Source organism: Leguminivora glycinivorella, chromosome 18, assembly GCF_023078275.1.
Source record: "Leguminivora glycinivorella isolate SPB_JAAS2020 chromosome 18, LegGlyc_1.1, whole genome shotgun sequence".
Taxonomy (NCBI): Eukaryota; Metazoa; Arthropoda; class Insecta; order Lepidoptera; family Tortricidae; genus Leguminivora; species Leguminivora glycinivorella.
This window is the reverse complement of record NC_062988.1, coordinates 15769721-15797412: the sequence shown is the minus strand read 5'-3', so window position 1 is coordinate 15797412 and position 27692 is coordinate 15769721. Positions and strand designations below refer to the sequence as shown.

The 27692-nt window shown below is 41.5% G+C and overlaps 3 protein-coding genes across 3 annotated transcripts; all 3 read right to left on the bottom strand.

Annotated features, from left to right (window-relative positions):
• Positions 1-226: 226 nt before the first annotated feature.
• Positions 227-3309, bottom strand: LOC125235980 (UPF0587 protein GA18326-like). Its single transcript, XM_048142650.1, has 3 exons — positions 3003-3309; positions 2605-2724; positions 227-416 (listed from the first exon to the last, which is right to left on the bottom strand). The coding sequence occupies exons 1-3, from the start codon at positions 3250-3252 to the stop codon at positions 301-303; spliced, it is 486 nt and encodes a 161-aa protein (XP_047998607.1). The 5' UTR covers positions 3253-3309; the 3' UTR covers positions 227-300.
• Positions 3310-7596: 4287 nt separating this feature from the next.
• On the bottom strand, positions 7597-8369 carry LOC125235791 (UPF0587 protein GA18326-like). The gene is made up of 2 exons (XM_048142377.1): positions 8048-8369; positions 7597-7769 (listed from the first exon to the last, which is right to left on the bottom strand). The coding sequence occupies exons 1-2, from the start codon at positions 8295-8297 to the stop codon at positions 7597-7599; spliced, it is 423 nt and encodes a 140-aa protein (XP_047998334.1). The 5' UTR covers positions 8298-8369.
• Positions 8370-17701: 9332 nt separating this feature from the next.
• LOC125235790 lies at positions 17702-25243 on the bottom strand. Its single transcript, XM_048142376.1, is given in 9 exon segments — positions 17702-17788; positions 18228-18337; positions 18340-18371; positions 20266-20905; positions 21521-21673; positions 22609-22737; positions 23354-23959; positions 23962-24218; positions 25021-25243. Coding segments are annotated over 9 exon segments (2172 nt in total). The 5' UTR covers positions 25179-25243.
• Between the last annotated feature and the right edge of the window lie 2449 nt (positions 25244-27692).

Here is a 27692-nt window from a genome sequence, read left to right as displayed (position 1 = left end):
TTTGATACATTGTAAATTAATTTATTAGTGTGACAGACCCTTAAGAATTACATTCAAGTTAGTGTCAAGTGATTGACGGCACATGTCAAAACAAATAACATTAGGAATTGGTAAAGGTTGATAACCCCGTTTGTTTCTGACGTAGTGCGCCATTTTTTTGTCTTGTAGTGAATGTGATAAAATCTGTTGAGTAGGTATGAGTAATGTATGTAAAACCATACTGAAATTCATGAGCATGGTTTATTAATAATATATAGTTACACCGTAAATTAATTATTTATAAGATAAAATTAAAAGCACTTATTTGACTTTGATGAACTGCCATTCCAACTCGTAGACTCCTACAGAGGTTTTGTTCTTCTCATCGTAGTCTACCCATTCCTTCTCCGTGAGATCAACGTCTTCAAAGTTTTTACCTATAAGAAAAAAAAATGTAAGTATGAAAATATATGAAAATGACAATGACATGTTGTCTATCGGCGACATCCATTGCTATGCGGATGACAGTACTGGGGATACATTTTACACGGGCCGTGCTAATATCCCTCGTTCAGTGGTGCTAGAAAGTCGTGAAAAGCTTGTGTCGGACATCGAGAGGATTCTGTCCGGAGTCTCGGTGTGGGGTCGGGACAACCTAGTCTGTTTCAATCCCACTAAGACACAGGTGTGTGCGTTCACCGCTAAGAAAACCCCATTTACTGTGGTTCCACAGTTTCAAGGCACAGCCCTTACCTTGTCAGGAAGTATTGGGATCCTCGGAGTCGACATTTCGAGTAGCGTCCAATTCCGTTGTCACTTGGAAGGGAAAGCTGCGTTGGCATCCAAAAAGCTCGGTGTGCTCAACAGAGCGAGGGAATACTTTACTCCGGGGCAAAGACTGCTCTTGTACAAGTCGCAAGTTAGACCCCACATGGAGTACTGCTGTCACCTTTGGGCAGGAGCACCTGAATACCAGCTTGGACCCTTTGACTCGATCCAGAGACGCGCTGTACGAATTGTCGACGATCCCAAACTCACAGGCGGTATTGAACCCTTAAGTCTAAGGAGGGACTTCGCCTCCTTATGTGTGTTCTATCGCCTGTACAATGGGTTGTGTTCTGAAGAACTGTTTGACATGATGCCAACGGCCACTTTTCATCATCGCACCGCTCGCCATCGACAGGGCGCTCATCCACACACCTTGCAACCTAAATGGTCGCGCACCGTGCGGTTTCAGAGGAATTTCCTCCCACGAACGCTCCGGCTGTGGAATGAGCTCCCTGTCGAGGTATTTATTTATTTATTTATTATATTTTAGAAACATACAGTCGTTTACAAACAGTACTTATACAATATTGTTAAAGTATATAGACCTAGAGTTTCATTAATTTGTTACATAAAATCACAGTCTGTTTTTTTTAAATGTTACTTAACCAAAACTAAACATTTGAGAGCGTAAGAAAAGGAAAAGGTACATTATTACCTAAACAAAAGCACGTTTTAAAGTATTGATGGAACAAGTGAATATATCTATGTTAGAAAGCTTGACATTTTCGTTAAATAGTTTGCAGGCACGTCTTATGAACATATTTTGTGCATAACACGTTCTACTGTTGGGAATCGAGAATAATCTTTTCTTCTGACAGTGGCGCTGACGTCTACGGGGAACTCTGAGCTGTATTTGGTGTAGTAGTGAGGGGACATCTAATACATTGCGCATAATTTTATAGAGTAAGACGGAATCTGCGATATCTCGACGGTTACTGAGTGTTTGAAATTTATGGTGGATTAGAGATTCGCTATAACTAACATGTGTATTCCCGATGAACTACAGTATGGGGTTCTTCAAAAAAGGAGTGTACAAGTTTCTAATGGGTCGGCAACGCGCACGTGACACCCCTTGGAGTTGCGGGCGTCCATAGGTTACGGTGACCGCTTTCCATCAGGCGGGCCGTATACCTGTTTGCCACTGACGTGGTATTAAAAAAAAAATAATAATAATATTGTCTTCGGTTACCGCGATAGTTACTCATGAAATAAAAACTATGGAAACGGATTAAATCGCGTATAATGAATTTCAAAATACATCCCGACGTTTCGAACTCTTTACAGCGTTCGTGGTCAACGGGTGACTGAGGAAAAATTAAAATGTGCAAAAGCTACCCACTTACAAGAAATATTAACATTAATATTATATTTATTAATGAATATTTATTAATATTCATTATACGCGATTTAATCCGTTTCCATAGTTTTTATTTCATATATGAAAATGTTAGGAAAGCTGTGCTGAGTTTGTGGCCAAGAGTATAAATTTGTTGATACTACTTATTGAAATCATCCTCCTTGCATTATCCCGGCTCATGGGAGCCTGGGGTCAGCTTTGTGATTACCAAACTTAAGAAAAATACCCGACATTTTGAAATTTTTAGTTCTTATGAAAATTATACAACATAGACTACTATTTACCTATGTCAATATTTAAGTTTGTCTATAATGGCTTTAGACTGTGTGTAACAATATACAAACAATCCTACAACTACAATTTCAAGGAAAAAATATTGTTCTGCTTTCAAAATGACAGGCATTCCAAGCCTTTAGAATTACAATAAGACAAGTATATACCATTTTCTTCAGCCTCCGCAATCCATCCAGATTTAGGCTCAAAGTCTACAGGCTCCACACCTCTGCAGTCAAATATTACCAGCGTCTTGAATTTACCAGCATCTTCATTTGTAAATGCACCTGGAGAGAAACAAAGAAAAACATGAATACCTCCTCCACTTTTTTCAATATCTAATGTAATAAAAGCAATGCTGCCAAACATTGTTTTTTCTATTTCATAATTCCTATATGTTATATTGAATTTATTTTTCATTACACTTGAACTTGACTATTATCAAATACGAATTAAAGACAAACAGGTGTTCACAATATTGAACTGTTAATTAAAGATATCGTTCCCAGTCGGTCCAAAACAATAACAGTAAAATTGAGGTTATGTTTACAAAAACTCCTCTCACCGTTGCTGCCTTCGATGACATCCATGCTGTTTTCCCTGGAGCACAGTTTACACTTTATCAAAAGGTTTGTTTCCGATCGGTTGTGCTTCTGCGGCACTTTATCAGCCTCCGTGAGATCGTGGAACTTTTCGGACACTTCGCCGCAGCTACTGCACTTCAGTTTTAGGAACCATTGGTAGTTCGGATGGTTGGTATAAAGCTTCTCGATGTATTCTAAGTTGGCTCTGATTTGGAGAGCGATTTTAACCATGTTTAGAAGGTTTTAATCAGAAATAAACTTTTAAAACAGCGAACAAGGGGACCGACACAACACAAACGTCAACAAGACAGCTGTCAAATAAAGCTGTTTTAGTTACATTTAAAAACGCTATATATATCGACTTACGAACAGTAACAGACTGCCCCCTTCCTGCGAAATCGAAAAAAAATAGTAAAATTATACTCTGGCACACCGACATTGTCAGTATAAAAGATAACCACTTACATTTACAAAACAATAAAAATATAAAAAAAAACATTATGAAAAACCTAACCTAGGGTGCCGCCAGCAGCGAGGCATGGCCCAAGCTGCCGGTGTTTAGGGCTGCAGAGAGGAATCGTCAGACTATCCGCGCCGTGTCCAAGATCACCGTCTTCTGCATCTGACCCTTGATCCAGCCACCTAGCGAGAGTCTTTCGAGATGTTGGTCGAGACCCTTCGCTGAAACGACTATCGGGACAATGATCGTCGAATCAACATCCCACATGGCGGTTATCTCGTAAGCCAAGTCGAGGTACTTACTGGACTTGTCCTTCTCGGCTTTCACGAGTTCTCATCATGGTGGATGGTGATGTCGACGATCACGGCCCGGCGTTGCATAATATTATTATGTTTAGTATAGGATCAAGTATAATGTAGAGAAACTATGTCGATTCTTCTAACTCTTACAGAGTTATATGTCTTTGGTAGTCTAGATAACTTTTATGAAATGGTTTTGGATTTTCAACAGAGGCTTGAGGAAATAAAAAAAAACTTATTTGAGATATCCATTTAATTTTATTTTTGACTTTATTTGTCATGTTGCATAAATATACAAGTTTACATGCGACTGTTGTAAATACATTAAGTAGAAAAAATATAGCGTTAGCACTTTAAAGTCTGTCAACTTGTCAAGCGGTGTAGTGGTAATTGTTTTGGCCACCCTGTATGTTTAGGCGCCTTTGCGTTAGGCGTACTTTGATAGTTCTGGCCGTATACCTGTTTGCCACTGACGTGGTATTAAAAAAAAAATAATAATAATATTGTCTTCGGTTACCGCGATAGTTACTCATGAAATAAAAACTATGGAAACGGATTAAATCGCGTATAATGAATTTCAAAATACATCCCGACGTTTCGAACTCTTTACAGCGTTCGTGGTCAACGGGTGACTGAGGAAAAATTAAAATGTGCAAAAGCTACCCACTTACAAGAAATATTAAGAGCGCTATGACAAAAAAAGGCGATATATTGTAAAATGTACAATATTTATCGGCAAAATTGTACACTTTACTCATACTAAAAGACAGTAAAAGTACTTGTTTCAGTTAGAAAATCTAATTAACTGTCGGTTCATTAAAAAACATATGGAAGAAAAAGCTTTTTCAATTAGTAATGATTTTTTTTCTGATGCTCGTTTAGGAAAAACCGCGCGAAGCACAGATTTCGGAGCTCTTATTATGTACAATTTGATAAGCTCACTCTCATAAATGCGGTAAATTTAAATTCCTAATATCTTGTAGTTTAGGCCCATTAAACAATATTTATCATTTAATCCTTTGAAATTGAGAAATTGAAAGTAAAACGAACTCAATTTTGTCTTGAAAATACATCGAAACAAGTGATCATTTCTCAGAAAATCTACATGTTATCGAAGTTATTTTAGTATATAAATAATCTGCACAATGTGCTTAAATTGCTGTTATCCATTTGTCGTTATAATATTTTATCATGATTTTTTGCCAATTTTTTGAAAACTAGCCTTCCTGTCGCTATTTTACCGGCGACGGACGCCTGCGATTTCAGTGCCGCGCCGGAGCTCGAGGAGGTGAGACGTATGTCGCTTCGCTCTCCGAGTTTTCATCGCAAACGTCGAGAATATTTATCGTTGTGTGGGTCGGACGCCTTGTTTATACACGGGCTATCCTCGCATTGTGTGTGTGTAAACAGCGACCAACGAATTTGATCCTAGATCCGTAAATATTTGCTTTTGTAATATTTTGTTATGTTTGAATGTTAAAGTATTACAACGTTATGATGATAAATATGCGAAAATTACAATACGGTCAAGATGATAAGACACATCAAGATGGTACTCGGGATCTGATGATGGAGCCAGAAGGTGGTCACCAGTACCAGTGAACCATGTAAGTAAACCACTTCGTGTTTAGGCTCGTTGGGTTCGTCTCAACAAGACCTTTGACAAGAGGTGGTACTCAGGGTCTGATGATGGAGCCAGATGGTGGTCACCAGTACCAATGAACCATATGACTAAACCACTTCGTATTTAGGTTCAATGGGATCGTCTTAATAAGACCTTTGACAAGAGGTGGTACTCGGGATCTGATGATGGAGCCAGAAGGTGGTCACCAGTGCCAGTGAACCATGTAAGTAAACGACTTCGTGTTTAGGCTCGTTGGGTTCGTCTCAACAAGACCTTTGACAAGAGGTGGTACTCAGGGTCTGATGATGGAGCCAGATGGTGGTCACCAGTACCAATGAACCATATGACTAAACCACTTCGTATTTAGGCTCAATGGGATCGTCTCAATAAGACCTTTGACAAGAGGTGGTACTCGGGATCTGATGATGGAGCCAGAAGGTGGTCACCAGTACCAGTGAACCATGTAAGTAAACGACTTCGTGTTTAGGCTCGTTGGGTTCGTCTCAACAAGACCTTTGACAAAAGGTGGTACTCAGGGTCTGATGATGGAGCCAGATGGTGGTCACCAGTACCAATGAACCATATGACTAAACCACTTCGTATTTAGGCTCAATGGGATCGTCTCAATAAGACCTTTGACAAGAGGTGGTACTCGGGATCTGATGATGGAGCCAGAAGGTGGTCACCAGTACCAGTGAACCATGTAAGTAAACGACTTCGTGTTTAGGCTCGTTGGGTTCGTCTCAACAAGACCTTTGACAAGAGGTGGTACTCAGGGTCTGATGATGGAGACAGATGGTTGTCACCAGTACCAATGAACCATATGACTAAACCACTTTGTGTTTAGCCTTATTGGGTTCATCTCAATAAGACCTTTAACAAGAGGTGGTACTCAGGGTCTGATGATGGGACCAGATTGTGGTCACCAGTACCAATGAACCATGGAACTAAACCACTTCGTATGTAGGCTCATTGAAATCGTCTCAACAAGACCGTCGACAAGAGGTGGTACTCAGGGTCTGATGATGGAGACAGATGGTGATTACCAGTACCAATGAACCATATGACTAAACCACATCGTCTTTAGGCTCATTGGGATCGTCTCAATAAGACCTTTGACAAGAGGTGGTACTCAGGGTCTGATGATGGAGCCAGATGGTGGTCACCAGTACCAGTGATCCATGTAACTAAACCATTTAGTAATCAGGCTCATTGGGTTCTTACTTCTTCTTAATAAGACCTTTGACAAGAGGTGGTACTGAGGGTCTGATGTTGGAGCCAGATGGTGGTCACCGGTACCATTAAACCCATGTAACTGAACCACTTCGTTTTTTTTATGTTATTCAAATATGCGAGTTGATTTTTGGTGACCACAATCTCTCTCCATCATCAGACCTTGAGTAACACCTTGAAGTAATTAGAATTATATTTGACTTATTTTATCATCATATTAATATATACTTTACTCTAATACTTATCATATAACAAAAGCAAACATTTGGGATGGGATCTACTTAAATATGATCACAGTTTATAATTATTACTTTAAATTTTTAAATAAATTTTAACGTAATTAATATTATTTTGCGCTATATTCTAGTCTTTTCGTACAAAATAATGTTTATTAGAAATCAAAAGTTTATATCGAGATAGTAGATTGTGGTTATTATCAAAATTCCATAGGCAGGATCAAGATTGTTTTGTCCATTATTGTAGTGCGAGCGAGTGATAAGACGTGCTAGAAAGGGTCGGCATATTGGGCTCGCGCGGCGGGTAAAATACCTAATTTCACCCGACGCCGAAATGTTATAACGCTCTTAACATTAATATTATATTTATTAATATTCATTATACGCGATTTAATCCGTTTCCATAGTTTTTATTTCATATATGAAAATGTTAGGAAAGCTGTGCTGAGTTTGTGGCCAAGAGTATAAATTTGTTGATACTACTTATTGAAATCATCCTCCTTGCATTATCCCGGCTCATGGGAGCCTGGGGTCAGCTTTGTGATTACCAAACTTAAGAAAAATACCCGACATTTTGAAATTTTTAGTTCTTATGAAAATTATACAACATAGACTACTATTTACCTATGTCAATATTTAAGTCTATAATGGCTTTAGACTGTGTGTAACAATATACAAACAATCCTACAATTACAATTTCAAGGAAAAAATATTGTTCTGCTTTCAAAATGACAGGCATTCCAAGCCTTTAGAATTACAATAAGACAAGTATATACCATTTTCTTCAGCCTCCGCAATCCATCCAGATTTAGGCTCAAAGTCTACAGGCTCCACACCTCTGCAGTCAAATATTACCAGCGTCTTGAATTTACCAGCATCTTCATTTGTAAATGCACCTGGAGAGAAACAAAGAAAAACATGAATACCTCCTCCACTTTTTTCAATATCTAATGTAATAAAAGCAATGCTGCCAAACATTGTTTTTTCTATTTCATAATTCCTATATGTTATATTGAATTTATTTTTCATTACACTTGAACTTGACTATTATCAAATACGAATTAAAGACAAACAGGTGTTCACAATATTGAACTGTTAATTAAAGATGTCGTTCCCAGTCGGTCTAAAACAATAACAGTAAAATTGAGGTTATGTTTACAAAAACTCCTCTCACCGTTGCTGCCTTCGATGACATCCATGCTGTTTTCCCTGGAGCACAGTTTACACTTTATCAAAAGGTTTGTTTCCGATCGGTTGTGCTTCTGCGGCACTTTATCAGCCTCCGTGAGATCGTGGAACTTTTCGGACACTTCGCCGCAGCTACTGCACTTCAGTTTTAGGAACCATTGGTAGTTCGGATGGTTGGTATAAAGCTTCTCGATGCATTCTAAGTTGGCTCTGATTTGGAGAGCGATTTTAACCATGTTTAGAAGGTTTTAATCAGAAATAAACTTTTAAAACAGCGAACAAGGGGACCGACACAACACAAACGTCAACAAGACAGCTGTCAAATAAAGCTGTTTTAGTTACATTTAAAAACGCTATATATCGACTTACGAACAGTAACAGACTGCCCCCTTCCTGCGAAATCGAAAAAATTTAGTAAAATTATACTCTGGCACACCGACATTGTCAGTATAAAAGATAACCGTGAGATAACCACTTACATTTACAAAACAATAAAAATATAAAAAAAAAAACATTATGAAAAACCTAACCTAGGGTGGCGCCAGCAGCAGGGCATGGCCCAAGCTGCCGGTGTTTAGGGCTGCAGAGAGGAATCGTCAGACTATCCGCGCCGTGTCCAAGATCACCGTCTTCTGCATCTGACCCTTGATCCAGCCACCTAGCGAGAGTCTTTCGAGATGTTGGTCGAGACCCTTCGCTGAAACGACTATCGGGACAATGATCGTCGAATCAACATCCCACATGGCGGTTATCTCGTAAGCCAAGTCGAGGTACTTACTGGACTTGTCCTTCTCGGCTTTCACGAGTTCTCATCATGGTGGATGGTGATGTCGACGATCACGGCCCGGCGTTGCATAATATTATTATGTTTAGTATAGGATCAAGTATAATGTAGAGAAACTAATGTCGATTCTTCTAACTCTTACAGAGTTATATGTCTTTGGTAGTCTAGATAACTTTTATGGCTTGAGGAAATAAAAAAAAACTTATTTGAGATATCCATTTAATTTTATTTTTGACTTTATTTGTCATGTTGCATAAATATACAAGTTTACATGCGACTGTTGTAAATACATTAAGCAGAAAAAATGTAGCGTTAGCACTTTAAAGTCTGTCAACTTGTCAAGCGGTGTAGTGGTAATTGTTTTGGCCACCCTGTATGTTTAGGCGCCCTATATATTTATCTAGGATACGGTGATACTTTGATAGTTCTGCCCTGTCTGTGTGTTGAGACTCAGCATCATATTTTAAAGGATCTCGTTTGTAAGCACCCTGTATATTTATCTAGGGTAAGGCGCCAGTTTGATAGTGTTGCCCTGTCCGTCAGTGTTGAGAGTCAGGCCCATGTCCTTTAAGATCTCGTTGTCAACCGGCCCTTGAAGAGTCATCTTGGCTATCACCTCCTGTAAGTTTAGAAATGTTAAATACTGACGGAAGGCAACCCAACTGCAATTAGTATGGAGACTGCAGTCAGAGTGTAGTTATCATACATATAAATTTCAATCTGGGGCCCGTTTCTCGAAAGGTACAAGTTTTGTATTACAAGTGCGCGAACTGTCAAATCGTATGGGTTGTCGTGGAAACACGCTTGTAATAAAAGGGTTGTACCTTTCGAGAAACGGGCCACTGGTTGCAGTTCGTTTTTACGGCCGGGTCCACCCTATATCATAATTCATAAAAGTTAACACATTCATACTACCACTACAAGACAAATAACCTAATCATAAAATTAAAATTTTGAAAGAACTCCTGACATAGTAGTGAAACATGGCTAAGAACACTTCCGACTAATTCAGCTTTCAAACAAAAAAAACTAAATCGGTTCATCCGTTCGGGAGCTACGATGCCACAGACAGACACACACACACATACAGATAGACACGTGAAACTTATATAACAAGAATCAACTCTAATAGGCTAGTTTCCTATACTTAAAATAAAATATTTTATGCAGTGCACGAAATAAACACCACATAATTAGAAGGAAAACATGGACAGTAGTTATGTTTAAACATAATTTATATTTAATAAGTCAAAGAGAAAGATATAAAGTAAATAAATTGATCGTGACGTCACTCCTCAGTATTTCATAGTAATTCCATATTGGCAAATCGTTTTGACAGTTCTTAAAAAGAAGCTGATTTGACTAGTAGGAAACTAGCCTATTCAATAAGATACAAAACGCAATAAAACAAATGACTATACCTGATTTTCCGGACAGTTTTCACAGAGATTACGCACGGCAAAGATGACCCATTGCATTATTACTGTAGGCGAGTTAGGGATGTTATAGTTATATGAAACCGGCCGCCAAAGTATGAACATGTATATTTTTATGGTACCTAAACTAAATCATTAAATATAAACTGAAATAAAATGTCGCATACAAATAAAAAGTGACTAAAGGCCTCCAAGTGTCCCGAGTTGGATTAGAACCAGCAACCTCCGTTTACCGGACGGATACCTAAACCGCTCGGCCATCGGGTCACGGTGGCAAGAGTCAAAAATTCCAAGTACACTTGGAGGCATTGGTCACTTTTTCTGTGACGTACAGTTTATAGTGACTTTCTATGAAAATAATTTAATTTGTTCTTAGAGTATCATTACATATAGATAAGTAGGTAATAGTATTTTATGCAACCGGCGTTTAAAGAGGCGAGCGGCGTGCCGCGTGGGTAACAATTTGAGGCGAAGCCAAAAATTGTTAATAAAGACGCCAGTATTTTTTGACTCGGTTAAACACCGCTGCATACAATACTTTTCACACACACCAACTGGTAAAGGCTTTCTTTGCTATTCGAAAACAGATAGCAAAATTGCATTTTATTCACAAGGGGGCAAAGTAATTTCATACGAATTTTAACTCGATGTCTTAATCTGGCTGCTAGATTTTACCTATAAATGATGATTTTGAATCACAAATATTGAATAAATTGATGGGTTTCATTTATTTTGATGTTTTATAGTCAGTATTTTGTCCGTGTTGGTGTGGTGAAAAATTTTGTGTTTCACTCGGTGGCAAAGTTTGTTTAACCTTCGTGCCTTGATACCCTCGCAACGCTCAAGATTCCACTTTTTGAACCACTCGCTACGCTCGCGGTTCAATATTGGAATCTTTCGCTTGCTCAGGTATCAATATTGGCACGTGCGGTTAAACAACTACTTTGCCCCCTTGTAAAACAAATAACTATTTTCTACGACCATGCACTTAGCTTTGGGGAATAAACTTTTATGTAGGGTTTTAAAGATTAATGTGTATTTAACACAGCAAAAGGGAATGTACAAGTTTCTAATGGGGTGGCAACGCGCATGTGACACTCTTTGAGATGCAGGCGTCCATAGGTTACGGTGACCGCTTTCCATCAGGCGGGCCGTACGCTTGTTTGCCGCCGACGTAGTTTAAAAAAAAATATGCACGACCCTGTAAATGACGAATAATAAGTTCGGGAGTAGAGAAAAATAAGCTTTGTTTTTCTTAAAAACATAACTTTCTTTGCAGATATCTTTGTTACTTTACTAAGGACCCATTTAGACGGTACAAGACTCGCATACGTTTTATTACATTGCGGTGTTTGACAGCTGCATAATTGTATGTAACCTCAACAGCCCGCAATGTAACTAAAACAGGCCTAAGACTTAGTAAAGTAGACTGTTCACATTTTAATAAATATTATTTGTGCCGTTTGTATATCCGAGGTCTTATATAGAGAGTACGTCGTAGACGTCGCATCGGACCGATAGATGGCGCCATCGTTCGTTGTAAGTCGCTCCGGCGTCACACCGCCGCGATGTTGGTAGTCCCGTTTTCCCCACCTGCAACATAAGGCTCCTACGCGCCCCGGCCCGCCACCAGCCACCCACATTGTTTCGTCGAACGCCGAAGTGACCGGTTGTCGCGTATTCCGTTCGAACATTTTTACAGCATGGTGTCTCGAAATTAATCTTTTAGTTTCTATTTCCTTGTTACTCCTGGTCAAACCAGAGTTATTCGTGTTTTTATTTAAAAAGTGGCTTATAACGTTTCGGAATTATGAAATTTTTCAATTTCAATTTTCACCGTCAATTCTTTCTTCCCTTTTAATTTACGCTCGTTCTTCTTGAATAATGAGATATATTATGCCTCGCTAGCGATCATTATTCGTCTTTCGGGGTTCTCACGATAGAAATGAACGAGCGGTGCTTTATGATTCTACCCACTTTTTTGTAAGAAAGTTCCATGCTGCAAAAATCGTTACCGTTAATCAGTTTTCTTTTTAAACTATTCGCATTTCCGAGACTAAAGTAGGAAGTGTTATCCGCGTATTAAAAGTTTCGCGCGAGAATATAAGCGGTAACGTAGGTAAGTTGCTCCGCCGGGGACCACGTGCTCCGGGGACCACGTGCTTCGCGACCGCGTGCTGCGCGACCTGCGGGCTGCGGCGGCGGCGGCGGCGGCGGAGGGCGCGGTGGAGGAATACCGCGCTCCAAGGAGGTTTGAATTTCTCCGACGAATGGGTGAGCAGATTCATATTATTTTAGAAAGAACATGTTCGGTTTCCGATTCGGTGCGGAGGCCCCAAGCCACGTGTCGGCGCCGGAACTTACTGTAGCGCTGCGATAGCGCCACTGACCGCGGCAGTGTTGTCCGCCGCGTCGGCGCCGCCGAAGTTGCGTAGAAGTTGCCTCCTCGTTAACGATGGCCATCTCTGCGGTGCCGCCGAACAACGTTGTGGCCGCCACATAGGCGTCGCGTGCGACGCTGTAAGTATGTCTGCTGCTGCCCCGACGCGAGCGCCGCGCCGTTAGTGATCTGTCGTCAATATGCAGGCTACCAGCGCGGCCACCTTCTGCCCCCGCCACAACGCCGCGAGCCTGCTGAAGCTGTCCACCAATATCGCTGGCCGCCACGCTTATGCTGGCGCCTCGATGGTGATGCAGAGCGTTCGTCTGCCGTGACAACGCCGCGATCCTGCTGAAGCTGTCCACCAGTATCGCTGGCCGCCACGCTTATGCTGGCGCCTCGATGGTGATGCAGAGCGTGCGTCTGCCTTGACAACGCCGAGAGCCTGCTGAAGCTGTCCACCAATATCGCTGGCCGCCACGCTTATGCTGGCGCCTCGATGGTGATGCAGAGCGTTCGTCTGCCATGACAACGCCGCGATCCTGCTGAAGCTGTCCACCAGTATCGCTGGCCGCCACGCTTATGCTGGCGCCTCGATGGTGATGCAGAGCGTGCGTCTGCCTTGACAACGCCGCGAGCCTGCTGAAGCTGTCCACCAATATCGCTGGCCGCCACGCTTATGCTGGCGCCTCGATGGTGATGCAGAGCGTTCGTCTGCCGTGACAACGCCGCGATCCTGCTGACTGTCCACCAGTATCGCTGGCCGCCACGGTTATGCTGGCGCCTCGATGGTAATGCAGAGCGTGCGTCAGCCCTGACAACGCCGCGATCCTGCTGTAGCTGTCCACCAGTATCGCTGGCCGCCACGCTTATGCTGGCGCCTCGATGGTGATGCAGCGAGCTCATCTGCCGTGACAACGCCGCGATCCTGCTGAAGCTGTCCACCAGTATCGCTGGCCGCCACGCTTATGCTGGCGCCTCGATGGTGATGCAGCGCGCTCATCTGCCGTGAAAACGCCGCGACCCTGCTGAAGCTGTCCACCAGTATCGCTGGCCGCCACGCTTATGCTGGCGCCTCGATGGTGATGCAGAGCGTTCGTCTGCCGTGACAAGCCTCAGTGGTGATGCGGAGCGTAATACTGTTAACCGCTGCACAGGCGTCGCAATCCTTCTGCTGCGTCTGCCGTGACATCGCCGCAAGCTACTTGAAGTTTTCCACCGGTGTCGTCGGCCGACACGCTGATGCTGGCGCCTTGATGTCGCCTCGATCGCACGAGGTAAGATTGCAGACGCGGCGACCTTCATCGCGCCACCGAGCGCAATACTGCGGCTGCCGCGAAGGCGTCGCTAATTTTCCTGCCGCGTCTGCCGTGACGACGCCGCGAACTCTGTTGATGCTGTTCACCGATGTAGCTGACTGTCATGCTGGCGCCGGTGCCTCCCGCGCTGACGGCGGCGACCTCGAGAGGGCCACCGAGCACGATACTGCGTGACGCGACAGGGGCATCGAAGACGCCTTTCGAGCTGACGACGGCCGTCTCAATCTCACCGCCGAACGTAACATCGTCTGCTGCAGTGACAAGCTGGTAAGATTGCTGATGTGGTCCCTTGGTACTGCTAGCCGCCACGCTGATAACGCCCGTCGCGCCTAAGATGTCACGCTCACCGCGAGCACTGTCTTCCCCTACAATGGTGCCACGACCATATCCGGGCTCCGTCCGCTACGGTATCGTTGCAGACTCTGTTGCTGACCAGGCTGATACTGCCCTCCAATGTGACGCCGGGCGCCGCTATCAGCTGACATCCCGTACACTATGGTATCCACTCTTCTCTTTCCAGTTCCCGTGAAGTACTTCGACAGTATTTACACTCTATTTTGACCAATGACTCCTCCGTCGCCGAAGTGAGAACAGATAAATTCTAAAGATGCTACGTCCTAACGTGGCTTGGCCACCCATAGTTGAACGAGGTAAGACGTCAATAACCGGACGAGGAGCCGCACTGCTGCGAGGGTGTCCTGACGATGTTCGCGAGCTATCTAATCGGAGAGGCGCCTCGCGAGACGACCCTGTGATTCCTGTACGTCGCTCATTGTGTAGGTCAAAGACATCGTAAAGGTTTGCGGAATTAAAAAAAAAAAACTCTTTCAGAATGTCCAGATCTGAATTCGAGCCAGCGTGCTGCATCCTGAGCGTGCGTCTGTTTACCGGGCGGACACCAAAACCGATCGGTAATCTGGCCGCGGGGGTTCCAAGTACACGACGATTTCCCGGAGGCTTGTGGCGCCCCCTGTCCATTCGAGAGATTAACTTATTCGCCGAGCCTCTAATAAACAAATTGGGAAAAATAAACCCGCTTCGCCTTAGTGAACTTGAGATTCCAGCTCAAAGCGAAAGGGGCCAGGAACTCAGGAGGACTTCAGTAGTTATCATCTGGCTCGACTATACTGAATTAATATAGAGCTTGATTCGATCGTAGAACCTGATTTCATCAATTTCACAACTTTCGTAGTCTACAGAGGGAGGTTGGTTTCCAGCATTACCTCGTACAGCTGCCGATAGCTGTAGGCCAATCGCTCCTGTTTTGCTTGCATTTGCAGCCCGATAAGACCTTAAATAATCGGAATATTGTACAAAGTAAAGCTCTTCCGATGGAAAATAATCTTCAACAGGCGGTGGCGCTGGCGACTGAAGTGACATGCAGCCGGATTAAGGTTCGCATAGCACTATATGCTATGCACAGTTCGGTTGTATGTTATGTTATGCTGTACGATGGCAGGACTACATCTCTTCGGTTACGAGTAACTACGACAGTAACTGCTGACTCCAACAGACTGTCGTACGAGGTCAGTATGCACCCCCTGGGAGCCAAGTAAGTGACCTTCGGTGACCTCGCCTTCTTCTGCTTCGCCCGTCATCGTACCTCTTCGTCTGCGAGAGCCCTGCATTACGCCGTACAACGGTACGTATTAAGCCTCCGCCACACATAAAGCGCATTCCGCTTCGCTAACGCTACGCTATCAGCGCGCTGAATGCGCGCGCATTCCGCTCGCGTCCCGCGCGCGTTGCGCTCGCAATCCGCGCTCGTTAGTTCCCGCTAGTGCCCACTGGGCGCAACGCCAGCGTTTGTGCGGTGCACCGCCATTATTGCGCTCCGCCTACGCTCTCAAAGCGCGCATGTGTGGCGGTGTTTTAATTCACCCCTTGACCTGCTACCACGACGTGTTCAGCAACCACCAGCGATGCGACACGGACGTCACCTCTCAGTCTACACTGTCGACCTTCATTGCACGAAGTAGAAATCCGTCGCATCGGGTTTTGGATTAGGTAATGGATTACCCTAAGAGTCAATGACTGACTTGAAGAAATCGACTGATACCTCCGTCCAGTGTAGTAGCAATCGACAGCGCTCGTACTTTTCATCTTCTAGGCTAGTTTTACCGAGCGATCAGTATCCTCAAATGCCCTCACTAAAAAGAGTTCAGAGTTCAGGAGTCTCGCTTGTAACCGCGCTCGCTTGACGCGAAATAGTCTGATCGAAAATACCAGTATCGTAACAAATAGCCCTCGGGCGCGTGAGTGATGACCTTTTTCTGTGTTTGATATGGACGTAAGACGTTGGACTTTAAATAGTCATATCAAAGCTAATATTGATTTAGATAATTTTTACGAAGGGTTGACAAAAGCAGTATCAATTACGTTACCCTGCTACAGTACAGATAGTTACACTACTTTTACAGTTAATTTCCACACTTTGTGTCTGAAATTGGGTTTATAATAACCTGATAAAATAACGTGTCTGTTAATAATAAAAGTGTATCTAAGGTTTTTGTATCTTGTTCAAGTCAGCCTCGCCTACAATGTATAATAATGTCATTTCTCTAACTATTCGCTGACTAAAGCTAAACGTCATCACGAAAATCTCTTTAGGCGTTTCTGGCACCGAGATATTCGCGGATCGAAGGCGATTTCGACTGATACATCTATCAAATCGGTTCAACAACCGATTCACTTATTCTTCTATGCTATGCCAATAGGGCTACCAAAGGCTTGCGCGCCAGCTGACTCGCCACCAGGAGATATTAAACAGGTCTCTATATAAGACCTCGGATATACAAACGGCACAAATAATATAAAAATTTTACCTTCCAATAAAATTGTTATTATTTTGCCTGGTATATCCGAGGTCTGAGTGATGCCTTCCTGGTAGGCTTAATATACCGTCGGCACTTCTCCTCAACAATGAGGGTGGCTGGTGGCGGGCCGGGGCGCGTAGGAGCCTTATGTTGCAGGTGGGGAAAACGGGACTACCAACATCGCGGCGGTGTGACGCCGGAGCGACTTACAACGAACGATGGCGCCATCTATCGGTCCGATGCGACGTCTACGACGTACTCTCTATATAAGACCTCGGATATACCAGGCAAAATAATAACAATTTTATTGGAAGGTAAAATTTTTATATTGATTATGCTGAGGTGAGGCCATTTCGTGGCACTTTATTATTATTCTATGTCAGTGTACAATTGTTTATTATCTGTGTGCTTTCGAATAAAAAATATTCTCTTCTTATCTAAATGTGCTATTGCACACAGGCGGACCGGGAGTCACAGAAAAATCGTTCTATCTAAGTATAAATATAATGCGCTCAAAAGCGAGTATATGGTTTTTAAAGCGGGTGGCAAGTGCCCAACGTATGTCCCTCCTATTTTATTGAATGGGCAGATACTGAAGAGGGTGTCGTCTTTCAAATACCTTGGGCATTTGGTAACCGAAGACCTGCGTGATGATGCCGACATCGAAAGGGAACGCAGAGCATTGGCAATGAGAGCGAATATGATAGCGCGCAGGTTTCAACGATGTACAGCCCAAGTAAAAATAACACTGTTTAGATCGTACTGTACATCGATGTATACCTGTAGCCTATGGACAAGATATACTCAGCGTTCGCTAAATGCTCTGCGGGTCCAATACAACGAGGCGTTTAGGGTGCTGTTGCGGCTGCCGCGGTACTGTAGTGCGTCCGGTATGTTTGCTGACGCTAGTGTTGACGGATTTCATGCCACACTTCGCAAGCGTTGTGCCGCGATGCTCGCCAGGGTCCGGGGTAGCCGCCACAGCCTCTTAACTGTAGTAGCCAGTCGATGGGACAGTTGCCTTTTGAGGCATTGGTGCTCCATGCATGTGAGCCAAATAAATAAATTTAATTTAATATAACTTAACCTAATTTAATTGAATATATAACTATAATTTAATATTATATAATGTAATGTATTGTAAATTGTTAATTGTAAATTTTATTTTATTTAATATTCAATGTAATACGATATGGATTTTAATTGTCCGAAATAAATGAATTTTATTTATTTATTTATTTAAGCAGTTATGAAATTTCTAGTAACATATTTAACTTTGTTTTTCTTTTTACATATTGTTTATATTGCAAGTGTGATGAAAAACATTGTGTGTAACCTGGGGCGTAAGAATATTGCAAACTCGAGTCTTACTAAAACTCTCTTGAGAAATAACTATAAAGCGATATCGTTACAACATTGGAATATATGTACCTGTCTCTTGTTAGCCTGGTTCTTCCAGCATAGATTAGCCAGCGCCCGAACCAAAGCGGCCTTGAAACCGAAGGCGACGTGACGCTCCACAGTTTCAACCGTCGTGTAAAGGTTTTACTAGTCGTCATGTCGACAGCTCCCAGTCTGGAATACAAATATACTTTACTAAAAGATAGAAAATGCTTGAAATAAATTGAAAGGTGGAAAATGTCTGCCCTGGGTGAGTTTGAACTCACAGCATCTGGATCGATACTCCAGCGCTCTGCCAACTGAGCCACCAAGACTTCAACAGAAACAGCGAAATTTTCCACCACTAAGGTCAATGGGATCCGTCTGAAATGAAATCTATAAAGTGGTATACACTGATTGCCTTGTCTGACATTGGCTCTGCCAACCAGCAATTGATCTGTCCATTGTGCATGGAGCCCGAGCCACCAAAAACTCTATTCTTTAAGTCCGAATTCCGGAGCCAGTCCAACAACACGTGAGACAGGTCATCAGTCTTCTGACAGTCTAAACACAGTGGTGATGGCTTAACACACCCATCATACACAGTAGAGATGCAACGAATAGTTGTTTGGCCGGATACCGGATACCGAATATTCGGACAGCAGAATTTTATCTACAATTTAAGCGGGGAGCGGGCGCGTCGTGCAGGTTTTGACTTGTTTCGTAGTAAACTTCGCGCGGAGTCCGTTTTTGTTTAAATGTTTATTTTTTTTAATAATAAAGGGCTATGATTATAAGTATTATAACCGTAACAGTTTTTTTTTCATTTAATTTGTTTACTCCTAAATCATTTAATCAAAAATAGCACATCCGGTATCCGGTTCCGGCCGGATAGTACGTCAATATCCGGTATCCGGCCGAATATTAAAATAAGGGCCGAATAGGCCGGATACCGAATAGTAGCCGAATATTCGGTGCATCTCTAATACTTACACAGAATCTTGTTGGTAGGAATGTGACCGGTCTGAGAAAGCTGAGATGAGACTAACACTTTTCTAGCGAGATTGGCAGAGTCAGACCAGGGAAGGGTCTAGCTTTAATATAGACCGTCAACCAAACCTTGTCACTAGAAAAAGGCGGCAAATTTGAAAAATCGCGGGCTAGCAACACTAGTTTTGAAAATCGGTGGAAATTCGCGTGTCATTTGTATCTTATCTGTGGAAATCTCCACCCTACCAAAAAGAGAAATAACTAGCACATATCTGTCCCTTTTTAATACATTATCTAATTCGTAGGGAAGGAACGAGCCCCTTGAAAAAAAAATATCTGTGGCTGTTCGACGTACATTGCTGGTTTTTGTTCGTTTCATAGGGATACCATACTTTAGTTTGATGTACATTGCTACTGCCAAAATTTGGTTGACAGGCTATAGTTCTGTACCAGATTCCTACACCCTTTAACAGCCATTGTCAAACAGATATTTACCTATAAAACTCGCTTCCCGCTTCTTCGCTAATCAATTTGTGTAAGTGTTGTCATGTGTTTGTCAGTGACGTTCATAACAAATGTTTTGTTTTAGGTTTTCCCTTCACATCCTTCATAAAAAAAATAATAATAATAAAAAAAAAAAAAAACATTCAGTCGAATTGAGAACCTCCTCCTTTTTTGAAGTCGGTTAAAAAATACCGAACATTCTCCTCACGTGTGAAAGTCAACGCTACGGTAACACCAAGCCAACACTGACATTGGCAAATTCACCCTGTGCAAATTGGCAGGGAGTAAAAGCAAAAAAAAAAAAAAAAAAAAACTCCCGTGAGACTCAAACATATTTAGTAATATTTTAAGCGGGTTACTCAAGAGTCGATATAGCGTTCGACATGTTTCGATCCATTTTCGAGGATCTTTCTCAAGAGTAGCGACCCCCTTTACATGTAGCGACGCATACTATGCGTCGACGTCGCGACGTCGCGCGAAAGGCGGGGTCGCTACTCTTGAGAAAGATCCTCGAAAATGGATCGAAACATGTCGAACGCTATATCGACTAAACACGTGAGTAACCCGCTTGAAATATTACTAAATAGATATTTACCTGGTCTTCTGGCTCTCCGGAGAGTCAATCTTCACGGACGGCACCTTATTGACCACCACACTGTCCTCCGATATCTTCACCTCTTTCACCGGCTCCTTCCTCTCTGCATCCACCCGCTTCTCCGATATCCCCAGGATCTTCTGCAGCTGCTCGCTCAAATCAAAATCAGTCGACAAGTTCTGACTTTTCTTAACCTCTTTCGGTGTGTCCGGGGATTGCTTTTGTGACTCTGTCTCCGGAGGGTTTTCAGCTAAGGGCGGTGAGATCTCGCTTGGAGAAGCTTTGACCTCGGACTTCTGTTCTTCTTTGGGCAAGTGTATTTCTGTGGGTGGATCGTTCGGAGAGCTGTCTTGAGACTCCGTTTGGCTTGTTGGTTGTAAATCTAGTCTAGGTTGTAGCGCTACTGGTATAACTTCAGCGATAGTGTTCATGTTACCGTTCGGTGACATAGCATCTATGATGAGTGGAGGTTCGGTGTCATCTCCGATGTCTATTTTGTGTTCCAGACTTATCCTTCGTATGGGGAGGACTGTTATTCTGTCGTCTGCTTTTGGCACTGAACTGCTCCTTTTGTAAGCTACTTTGGTTAAATCGATGTCGATTTTCACATTGGCGTTTCCGTTTTTCGCGTCAGGGTTTTCTGTAAATCAAACATTTCAAATAGAAGTAAGGTAAACTGTAAAGTTAGTCGTTAGTCTGTTTTCACATTATCCCGTCCGATATCGGATGTCGGAAGGATTCAATGGAAAAATCCAAGATGGCGCCTGTAATGTATGGAATATCGGTCCGACATACGATATTGGATCGGATAATGTGAAAACTCACTAAGGCGAGTCAAGTTGAAGTTATAGAAACCGGTTGCATAGAAACGCGTTCACCTACACGAGCTTAGACTGTGTGCTAGGAACGCGCCTCTTTCATATATTTGATCGCCAGTGTCCGAGGTGTGCCCAGGCGCTGGCCGCGGCATGTTTACATTGGACGTGACGTGTGCCGTGAGCGCTGTTGCCTCGCTCTGTGTGGACCTAACCACAAAATTAATTTTGAAGAAACCCGCGATCGCGACATAGTGGACCGATTTCTTGAGTGGCTAAGAACACTCCCGACTAACTCAGCTTTCAAACAAAAAAAAAACTAAATCCAAATCGGTTCATCCGTTCGGGAGCTACGATGCCACAGACCGACACACACACACACACAGACAGACAGACAGACATCCAGTCGTTTTTGCGTCGGGTTTATAAAAGTAAAATACCTTGTTTGGGCGGTTCCGCAGGCTCGAAGCGATCAAAGATGGGTATTTCATTGCACTCGTAGAACTGCTCGCTGCTCTCCGATTCCGTGCACTCTGACGTCGTCTCGTTGCAGGAGAGCATGTTGTCAGCAGAGTCGTTTTTGGCCAACGGAACTGAAATAACGAAATTAAAAATTAAAATTTTGAAAAAAAACCCCCGACCGCGCCATAGTGGACCGATTTTCATGAAACATGGCTAAGAACACTCCCGACTAACTCAGCTTTCAGACAAAAAAAACTAAATCAAAATCGGTTCATCCGTTCGGGAGCTACGATGCCACAGACAGACACACACACAGACAGACAGACAGACAGACAAACAGACAGACAGACGGACAGACGGACGGACGGACGGACGGACAAACGGACGGACGGACAGACGGACTGACGGACGGACGGACGGACGGACGGACGGACGGACGGACGGACGGACGGACGGACGGACGGACGGACGGACGGACGGACGGACGGACGGACGGACGGACGGACGGACAGACAGACAGACAGACAGACAGACACGTCAAACTTATAACACCCCTTCGTTTTTGCGTCGGGGGTTAAAAAGAGAAAAATTTAAATTATATGTATATTCTTACCCCATTATTCATAAACGTACTCCAAATTTTCAATTCGTACACAATTCAATTGAGAAATTAAAAATTTTAATAGGCGGCAACTCCTTTTGCCTTCATTACGGTTCCGTACCAAAGAGGTACAAAAGGAACCGTTATGTTATGGTGTGGGTCCGACTGTCTGTTTTTAACCCCCGACGCAAAAACGACGGGGTGTTATAAGTTTGACGTGTCTGTCTGTCTGTGTGTGTGTCTGTCTGTGGCATCGTAGCTCCCGAACGGATGAACCGATTTAGATTTAGTTTTTTTTTTGTCTGAAAGCTGAGTTAGTCGGGAGTGTTCTTAGCCATGTTTCATGAAAATCGGTCTACTGTGTCGCGGTCGGGGGTTTTTTCAAAATTTTAATTTTGTGGTTAGGTTATTTAATATGCCAAAAGTTTCTAAAAAGTGGTTGAGTAAATAATAGTCAATATTTACTTTCTTGTGGAGTGTTGTAAGCGGTTTCGTCGTTGATCAGCTGTCGGCCGGTGGCTTCGTACAACTTGTTGATGGATGAGAAGAAGTTGCTGCTCTCTTTGCCTAGCTTATGGATGGCGCGCAGCAGGACTGAAACGAGAATTACATTTATGGAAGCTTTTATTTGAAAAAAATTGGTTTGATATGTATCAAACGGTGACCTTTAATGCCTGTCTATTTCCTGTTGTTTTAAAAACCAGTAAAGTTGTTATAAACTGAAATAGATACCATACACTAAAGAAAAAGCGATCAAGCCCACTGGTGGCGAAGCCGGGAATCGAACCCGGGTCTCCAGCTAACGCGGGTGACGTGCTAAACCGTTAGTCCGTTACACCACCTCGACCGCCCGGCGATTCCCGGCTTCGCCACCAGTGGGCTTGATCGCTTTTTCTTTAGTGTATGGTATCTATTTCAGTTTATAACTTATATAGTAGTGTACTACTTAAAAACCAAATAAAAAAAATATTTAATAAAATAATTTGATTTGTTCCCTACATCAGTAAAGTTGTTGTTAAATGTTTCATGTACAAAGCTTTCTCATCAAAAACTTTCTTTTGAGTGAATGAATGAATGAAAAAAAGAATGAATTTTGGAAGTCTTGGACAAATTAAGGATTTCTCTGAATTCTGTTTTCCAGAGAATTATCTTGGATACTCACAGTTACGTGAGCAATAAGTTTAATTAAAATAAATAATTCTCAACTTACAAGCACAATTTATAAACAGAGAAGTATCACTCTGCAAGCAATCCATATAAGCGTCCATACTCGAAGCCGTCGCAATAATCTCAAGCAGAAACACCACTTCCTGCGGCTCTATAGTGTTCACATACTTGTCCACCGTCTTCAAAATACAGTCCGATTTAGTCTTAAACTCATGCGCCATAAACTTCACAAAATTCACCGATACATTAATATCTTGAGACTCAGTAGACATCAAAATGTTGTACGCCAAATTCAAAACTAGCATTCTGCATTCCGGATCCAATTTTGAGTATAACTTCTCTATGTAAGTGTTTTCAACACCAATTAAGTATTCTATAATTAAATGCGGGTATTCAGTGTTACCGTTGCTATACATGTACGCTAGAGAATTGAGCAGCATCACATCATCTGGTAACACATTGGGTTGTCCCAATAATATGTTGTAAACAATCATGGCGGCAGCAGAAGATATCTTGTCATTCGGACTGACTAAAGAATTCAAGATTATGGTGTCAAATTTGTTCCAAATGATAATTTGATTAAATGGATTGTTGACGACTAAATTTCCAAGAGTTTGAATTAATACTGTCATACAGGATTCATATTTTTCTGCAGCTCTTCATTTAGGAAGTCAACATTTGGATGTTGGTATTCAGTAGCTAGAATAAGCATGGAGTCTAAAATGGAGAGTTCTTTAGAGATGTACGTCTGCATTTTGGTGCCGGCAGCGCCACAGGAGCGGACGAGACGCAGGCATTGCTCGGCTACGGCCAGGGTGCTGCGGTTGTAAGAGGCCTGCTCTACATCCAACCGCATGATATGGAGCACTTCTGCTATGAGACGGAGGGTGTACTCTGATGCTTTTTTACTGGAATGAAAGAACATATGTTACCAACTATAATATGTGTAATTTTGTATATTTAGTATGAGTTAGTATTATAAATTGTAAATTGTATTAATGAATTGGTTTTGAATAAATATCTAGTATACTTGAGCATATATTTTAAAATACTATAATACTATTTTATTCACTGTGTTCACAACTTTACCTACATCACTAAGTAGTTTTAGTTAAATTCAGGAAAAACCCTTTTTCATCATTTTTACATAATAAATGAATTTATTAGTGTGAGAATTTATAGAATAACATTCAAGTTAGTGTCAAGTGATTGACGGCATATGTCAAAACAAATAACATTAGAAATTGGTAAAGGCTGTCACACACATGTTCAGTAATAATCTTTATTTTTTTAATAACTTTATAGCCGTAAGAGTGTAGACGCTAGTTTCTTAGAGAAATTAATTGTATTTGATCTAAAGAAACTTCCCTTAAAGTTAACGGAATTCAATAAAAACAGGGTGTATAAAAATCAGGTTACAATGCAGGTGAATATTCAGTTACACAGAGGCTTTACCTTTTCAGGCATTCTCTTTTTCACTAAAGCCTAACCAACACCTTAAAGGATTTCATAAATAGCTTTAAAATCCAAAAGTTCATCTATTCTTGTATCGTCTTCATTCATGTTTGTTGTGCATTGAAAAAAGGGAATATCTACACGACGATTAACACCACAATTTCTACGACAATATTTAAGTCAATTATGAAGCCGTTCAGCAGTACATATAGTAATGGTAATACGTGTTTAAATCGCAATATCAAGAATGCTTACGGTCGCAATCGTCCGGTCTCAGCGTCTCGTGAAAGCTGCGCCTCAGCCCTCAGCATCTCCTCCACGGCGTCCCATTCCCCCGTCTCCAGTTGGAAGTTGATGAGCTTAGCATCTAAGAGGATCTCTTCTGCAAACCAAACACTTTTATCTCGCGACATTTTTGAACAGTAAAATTTTAGCCATGCACATACCAAGTGATAAGTGATGGATAGTGGATTTTTCTCACGTCAAGTTGACATGCATGAAAATGACATTGACAGGTGATAGTGACGTTCCGCGATATGTTATCACCAAGTGATCATCGTGATCACGGTGTTTTCACTCAAAGGAAATAGTAAATCCGATGTACTTTGGATATACTTGGGGAACACGACAATAGAGGGCGTGAAAAACAATTGAATTATTCTATAAAATCCTATCTAATCTGTGATACCAATTCCATGTTTCCGTTACGCGCAATTAACAAAATAAAAGATATGACAAAAATAATGTTGTATTATTTTTAACTAGCCTTTTAAAATGTTATTAATTATAATTAACAAAAAAAAAACAAATATTATCTAAAGTTTTTGTTCCTAAATTGGTCCGTTTTAAAATCTGAAGGTGTGAAACTTTTATGATAAACTTTAAAAAAGAGGCATGGAACGGAATGAAGTTGATTCTTGCCTGTAATTTTAAATATGTCTTTTTTTTAACAAAGCCGCCATAACGCCATTATTTCAATTCTTCACTTTCTTGTGATGGTGTGTGATGTTCGATGCTTTGCTAGAAAGAACTTTAAAATTATGATTGTGTACAATACAACGACTGTGCTTGCCCTGGACTCCGATAAATCTGCTTTTTTGTGAATATACCGGCTCTGCTCAACGGATTTTGATTTGCTCGTTAGATTCGTTTGTCGTAACAATGATTAGAAACAGTGCTGTGTGTTGTGTACCTAATTGCGGTAAAACGCGTAAGTATTTCACCTTTTCTAGCTACGAGTATAATACATAAATCTAGAATAAAAGTCTGACCTCGTTGAGATTCACTTCACTTATGAAACTGATACAAAATAGTAGGGGAAAGTTTTTCGATTTGAGGCTGGAATTTGATTTCTTTGTCTCATAAAAGCCTTTTATCCTGAATAGCAATGGGATCTATTGCCATATAAAAATAGTTTATAAAAATTACCACTTGCTCCAAATTTGCTCTCATTCAGTATGTATTTTACGGTTACGGTTAAAGATTATTTTCGCAAATCTATGAAGTTCTAATAAGACCTATCAAAATACAATCTGTATGTTTTTTTTTTCAGGATTAGATAATATGATTCTTTACCAATGGCCCAATCCAATTATTGAACCTGACTGGTTTCGTGCCTGGATTTACTCTAATGGCAGTGATGTGTTAGCAATGGAAAAGTGTGTCATACTCCCTTTAAGAAAAAATATAATACTTCAAGCGGAAGACTCAGTTTTACCCATTTCTCTGTTGAGGTCTTGGGATATGGTAAGTTTTAGCTTTTAAATTTAAGATGTTACAATAATAATTTAACATTTGATGACTGGTCTGGCCTATCAGGTGTTAACCCTACCTGCAAAGCTGCGGTCCTGGATTCAAATCCCGGTATTGGTATTTATTTGTGTGAGCATAGATTTTTGTTCTTATGTCTAGTCTGTTCCGAAAGAGAAGAGTCGTGAAGCATTCATTTATTTTTTTAATTTATAGCTTTAATTGAATATACTTTATTATATGATTTATATGGTTGTCTAATATTTCGGAATTAAATTGAATATATTTATATGTTTATTTTTTTCAGGAATTGATAAGCAAACCACATTGCTGCAATTTCCAATCAATGTTCAAAAAACAATGCAAGATGATCAAGTACCCAGAGCCCCTTTGAGGAACATCACCAATCAGTACCCACAGGGCGGCTACTAATCTCAGATCTCAGCCGTCAGCTTCAGGTCAGTCAAATGTAGTTGATTCTATTTAGTAGTATCAATAATATATTATGTATTCACTTTGACAAAAAATAGAATACTTCATCTGGAAGACTAGACTCGACTTGGTCAGTGCTATTGCAATTAAAGCAATCACGCTGAAAAAGTGGAAAAATTGTTTTTATTAGGGTACATTAGGGTAATATTTACCCATTGCCTCTTACATTTACCTAGTTGTTATATTCAATTCTTATAACATTACTGTTTAAGTACTAATATTTCAGCATTAAATTAGTTAAATATATTATGTATATGTATTTCAGGAATTGATAAGCAAGCAAACCACATCGCTGCAATTTGCTAGCAATATTCAAGAACCGATGCAAGATGATCAAATACCCAGAGCCCCTTTGAGGAACATCACTGATGTTAGTTCTCAGCCGTCAACTTCAGGTCAGTTGAAATAAGTTTATTCTATATAGTGATATCAATAACATAATGTGTATTTTTCATCACATTTGCTGCTAAAAGGTCTTCTTGCATCTACGTGTACTGAACGAGTACTACATCATACCATTTTATTCCTAAAAGAGTTATGGATTAGAAAAATAAATACCATCATCAGTCAAGCATTTTCGTTGCACTGAGAGAATTTGACTATTAAGCTATAGGTACACAGTATAGAAACAGTCTCGTGTCTATAATTCACTCCAGGTTGTGGCTCTCGAACTATAACACATACTC